Genomic DNA, 5,989 nt, shown 5'->3' on the forward strand with positions numbered 1-5,989 from the left:
AAACAAAATTGTGCTTTTTGGTCTTAATTTAAGGTTGGGGTTAGGCATTAGGTTCAGGCATTAGGGTTAGGAGTCTGATTAACGTTAGGGTTAAGGTTAGGGTTAGATTTAACATGAGATGTATGACTTTGTGGCTGTGCCACCTTTCGACCACCCTGCAGAGCTGCCTCCATTCAAAGCCAAGTGCAAGCAGAAAATAAAAACATGTGCTTGATGAATAACACATGTTTACCCAGTGGTTGTGAGGGGGCATGCTTTAAAGATCTTAATACGGGATTAGCATGCAGGCGAATTATCATAAACCATCAGGTCTGTTGTGCTATCTGTTCAGTATATGGACGGGTACCATAGTGGAGTATGATTGCTAAACTGTTGTCCCAGACATCTTCGTAGAACATGAGGTGCTAAGACCCACGTCCCTCCAATATTAATTGGGCGTGAATAGATCAGTGTCGAGGTAAATTAAGCCATGCAGGCCTTAGTCTGTGCCCCGTAGGACATCCATCTCCAACCGTCCCCACCACAAACACTGACAGTGACACCGGCAGTGACACCCCTGGATGGAGACTGGAGGCGTGAGACAAGAATACAGATTCCCCCGCCTAGGGACAGCCTATTTGTAGTTATAATGTGGAGTGGATGACAGCTCCAGACAGAGTCAGACAAAAACGCAGCGCAATGGCATTCTTAGCTAACACTCCATTAAAAACATGTATTAGGCCACACGGTGGTTAATTTATGGTTAAAATGATATCTATAATCTACAATCTATTTGAAGGATGAATGTGATCTTAAACATGACAACAAATTCCACAAATAAACTGACATAATAGAAAACATAATTTATTGAAATACTTATATTCAATGGACGTAGTGTACTGGAATAAGCTATTATATGACATAAAACATTTTTGTAACATACGGACCTTGGTGGAACAATGAATATGACGTCTGACTCCTTACTTCCATCTTTGTTGCTTATTTTTTATACGTATATATTTTAATATGCTATATATCTTGAGTGGAAACAGACAGATTTTCAAGCAAAATACACCACATCACACGGAAATGTCTTCTGTATACGGGCGAATGGCATGTCTTGGCTCCCCAAACCCCACAAATATACAAACAAATGACGCACAACCGCTTACAGGGGCGCCCGGACAACGGGCAACTTGCTCTAGGTATGATAGAGTCTAATAATTATAGTAGAGTTCACATCCCTGTATGTCTAGATTTAGTCCGGATACAAAATGAAACCGGAAAACGTGCTGTACTTGTTGTTGTTTCCCCCATGCGCCTTGCCTCCGTCCAACTTGATGTAGATCTCGTCCCCGGAGTCTAGATGAAGCACTACACTGTTGCTGGCGTAGTCATAGTTCTGGTCTGCGTCTTGGGCTATTGCACTGGCGCGGACCTGCGGATAAGATACATTATTAGAGTAGTGAAGGACTTTGCAACATTAATTATTAGGCTATTGAGTAACTCGTGTCCACCCTTGACCCAATGTTGAAACATTATAGATTCTCCACTTTGAACCTACCAAACTAATAAAGGACGTCTTGTTTGTTTATGTTGGCAATGTGCATAGGCTAGACAGCTCAAACGGCTCCAGATGGTTTGACCAGGGTAGGGCTAACCGCTACAGTAGACGACAATGGTCTTGTAAAAAACACCAAGCGATTCGTTTGTCCTTGCTGGTGAATGAAGTGGCCCAAGCCTCTTCATTCACTGACTGAACTCACTGAGTGAGATTAAGTGCACGGAGTAGATGCCGTTTTAGAGAGACAAGCGCTTTCTGCGCGTAAAAACTCTCCAATATCAATCTGGATCAATGCACAGTGAATGCGGCCGCTCTCCTTCAATTACATAAGTGTATAGCATATCATGTTGACTTTGCATAAGAGGAAATATAATTGCGTAATATAAGGTATAGCCTACCTGACCGTTTTTACACAAATCTGCCCACATACTGGTCCCGTCGCCTCCACGCATTAACACATGGTATGTAAAGTAGTAGATCCCGGACACTTCACACGTGAACTTGCCGGTAGACGGGTCGTAATGGTTCCCCAGGTTTGTCACCACGTCGTCGAACCTTAGCACCTCGTATCCCTCGTGGGGGTTTTTCAGACCCACGTAAAATGCGATTTTTGTGCCGCCAATTGCGGAGTCTCGGTCCTCGCCATTCTCGGTCCTAGCGCTACTCACGGTCCCTTTAGCCGTCTCCCCCGTGGTAAGGCCGGGATAACCCGGTTTCCCCGAGTTCCCCCTGTCCCCCGGCGGTCCTCTTGGACCGGGTGGACCCGGTTCGCCTGGCGGACCTCTCGGTCCTGGTTTCCCCGGACGACCTGGATCGCCTTTAGTCCCATGCGAGAACGCCGGGGATGGGATGGCGCTCAGGTCCTGCATGACTTCCAGAGCATTGGCGCTGGGTTTGGGGTTGTATGGATCACATATCATCCTACAGGTGCCCATCATCTCGTAGTGTGCGTCCGTCTTGGATGCTTGGACCAGCAGCGGTATCGCTATGATAAGTGCTAACACCATGACGATGCCAACCACAGCAGCAACAACACGCTTCCTCTGGAGAGTCCGAGAAGCAAGCGCTAAAAAGTCTGTTTTGCTTTGGGAAGTAATGGTGAAAGGTTGTGATTGCGCTCAAATTCAATGCAGAAAAAGCAAGTGCTCCAAAAACGAATCACTCTATTCAAGGAATATTAAAAAAAATATGAAAACAACAAATGTGTTGTAACCTTAAGCTTAGTTCACCTTGGGGCGCTTAACGCTATGCCAGTATCACTACGCTTCACAGAGTTGACAGGGGAAGTATTCGTTTTGGCATGGCTGGACACTCGCTGGATTTCGGAGCTGAATAGAAAAAGCTTCGAGCGATTTCTGCCCGTCTGCAACAACAGAGGGGAGTAGAGCGGCGCTGACGTAACAGAAGTTGAGGGCAAAGCTTGTTGCCATTTAGATTAAGACTGCAATAATAATCATGCCATCTATATGTATGAATTATTGAATTATACATCCTCTGCACCTACCAGGAGAATATTAGATCAGAAAGCGTCTCTAATTCTTAAAAGTATAATGGGGGAGGGGTAGGGGGGGTTCTAAGATGACATATGGAATTGTTTTAAAAGCCTCACTAACACTTAAACCCCATTATTGAAATGTTGACAGTGAATTCTCTCCCCTTTATTTCTGATTATTTGAGAGAAGACACATCTACAGTGCTTTCAGAAAGTATTCACAACTCTTTTGACTTTTTCCACATGTTGTTGTGTTACAAAGTGGGATTAAAATTGATTTAATTGTGCTTTTTTGTCAATGATCTACACAAAATATTCTAATGTCAAAGTGAAAGAAACCTTTTAACATTTAAAAAAATAATGGAAATTAAAACACTAATATGTTAGAATCACATTTGGTAGCACCAATCGAGAGCATCCTGTCGGGCTGTATCACCGCCTGGTACGGCAACTGCTCCGCCCACAACCGTAAGGCTCTCCAGAGGGTAGTGATGTCTGCACAACGCATCACCGGGGGCAAACTACCTGCCCTCCAGGACACCTACACCACCCGATGTCACAGGAAGGCCATAAAGATCATCAAGGACAACAACCACCCGAGCCACTGCCTGTTCACCCCGCTATCATCCAGAAGGCGAGGTCAGTACAGGTGCATCAAAGCTGGGACCGAGAGACTGAAAAACAGCTTCTATCTCAAGGCCATCAGACTGTTAAACAGCCACCACTAACATTGAGTGGCTGCTGCCAACACACTGACTCAACTCCAGCCACTTAATAATGGGAATGGATGGGAAATGATGTAAAATATATCACTAGCCACTTTAAACAATGCTACCTAATATAATGTTTACATACCCTACATTATTCATCTCATATGTATATGTATATACTGTACTCTATATCATCTACTGCATCTTTATGTAATACATGTATCACTAGCCACTTTAACTATGCCACTTTGTTTACATACTCATCTCATATGTACATACTGCACTCATATGTATATACTGCCTATGCCGCTCTGTACCATCACTCATTCATATATCTTTATGTACATATTCTTTATCCCCTTACACTTGTGTCTATAAGGTAGTAGTTTTGGAATTGTTAGCTAGATTACTTGTTGGTTATTACTGCATTGTCGGAACTAGAAGCACAAGCATTTCGCTACACTCGCATTAACATCTGCTAACCATGTGTATGTGACAAATACATTTGATTTGATTTACAGCTGTGAGTCTTTATTGGAAGTCTCTAAGAGCTTTCCACACCTGGATTGTACAATATTTTCTCAAAATAATTCTTAACCTTCTGTCAAGTTGGTTGTTCATTGCTAGACAGCCATTTTCATGTCAAGAATTTGTCTCCCAGTGTCTGTTGGAAAGTAGACTGAACCAAGTTCCTCTAGGGTTTTGCCTGTGCTTAGCTCTATTCCATTTATTTTTATCATAATTAACCCCTAGTCCTTGCTGATGACAAGCATACGTATAACATGATGCAGCCACCACCATGTTTGAAAATATGAAGAGTGGTAATCCGTGATGTGTTGTACTGGATTTGCCCCAAACATAACGCTCTGTATTTAGGAAATAAAGTACATTTCTTTGCCATATTTTTTGTAGTTTTACTTTAGAGCCTTATTGCAAACAGGATGCATGATTTTGAATATATTTTTATGCTGTACAGGCTTCCTTCTTTTCAATCTGTCATTTATGTAAGTATTGTAAAGTAACTACAATGTTGAACCATCCTCAGTTATCTCCTATTAAACTCGGTTTCCTTCCTCTCCGGCAACTGAGTTAGGAAGGGTGCATTTATCTTTGTAGTGACTGGGTGTATTGATACACCAAACAAAGTGTAATGAATAACTTCACCATGCTCAAAATTATATGCAATGTCAGCTTTTTTTATTTTCACCCATCTACCAATTGTTGCTTTTCTTTGTGAACCATTTGAAAACCTCCCTGGTCTTTGTGGTTGAATCCGTGCTTGAAATTCACTGCTCAACTGAGGGACCTTATGTGAGGACAGATGCTGGGAGTCTTGAAGCAAGTACAGGGAGTGAATATTTAATAAATAACCGACATGAAACAAAACAAGGACAGGGGGAGCAAAACGACATGAATGCTGACACGGGGCTTAAATTGAACAATAGACATATATAGGGGAGGCAATCAATAAGTGAAGGAGTCCAGGTGAGTCCAATGAAGTACTGATGCGCTTAACGATGGTGACAGGTGTGCGTATTGATGGGCCGCCTGGTGCCCTCGAGCACCAGAGAGGGGGAGCAGGAGCAGGAGCAGGCGTAACACCTTACAGATGATTGTGTGAGGTACAGAGATGGGGTAGTCATTTAAAAATCATGTTAAAACCAATTATTGCACACATAGTGAGTCCATGCAACTTATTATTTTAGTTTAACAAAATGTGGAAAGAGTCAAGGGTTGTGAATACTTTCTGAAGGCACTGCGAGTGCACGTTTTTGTTATAAATGTGTCCTGGGAAATGGCATTATTTAGTTAAAGATCCCAATTCCCCCTTTATATTCAATGCATCAAGGTGAGGAAGGTATCCATTCCAAAGAAGAAACAAAGAATATTGGAGAAAATAATCTACATCTGTGATAATACCAAAAGCCATACACTGTAACGGAAAACTCATTGAAACTGTCATTTTGGGTAACATCAAAAACACAAAAAAATGTAATCATTAAATCATTTGTAACGTTTTACTGCACCATACTGGTATGTGAAGACATGCTCTGATGAATGTTGACTGACCAAAATACATTTGCATCTGACTGCACGTGTGCAGACTTTTTCATGTTTCTCCAGCACCTTCATAATCGGCTCTGGGTGCATGGTAATCAGGTTGGGTGCGTGGTAATCAGGTTGGGTGCGTGGTAATCAGGTTGGGTGCGTGGTAATCAGGTTGGGTGCGTGGTAAGCAGCTCT

General features: G+C 42.5%; 1 protein-coding gene across 1 annotated transcript; it reads right to left on the bottom strand.

Annotated features, from left to right (window-relative positions):
- Positions 1-827: 827 nt before the first annotated feature.
- c1ql2 (complement C1q like 2) lies at positions 828-4,258 on the bottom strand. The gene is made up of 2 exons (XM_021597681.3): positions 1,942-4,258; positions 828-1,417 (listed from the first exon to the last, which is right to left on the bottom strand). Exons 1-2 carry the CDS (start codon positions 2,548-2,550, stop codon positions 1,238-1,240), a joined length of 789 nt encoding a protein of 262 aa, XP_021453356.1. The 5' UTR covers positions 2,551-4,258; the 3' UTR covers positions 828-1,237.
- Positions 4,259-5,989: the final 1,731 nt, after the last annotated feature.

This window comes from Oncorhynchus mykiss, chromosome 3 (genome assembly GCF_057628025.1).
Source record: "Oncorhynchus mykiss isolate SJ-2025 chromosome 3, ASM5762802v1, whole genome shotgun sequence".
Classification (NCBI taxonomy): domain Eukaryota; kingdom Metazoa; phylum Chordata; class Actinopteri; order Salmoniformes; family Salmonidae; genus Oncorhynchus; species Oncorhynchus mykiss.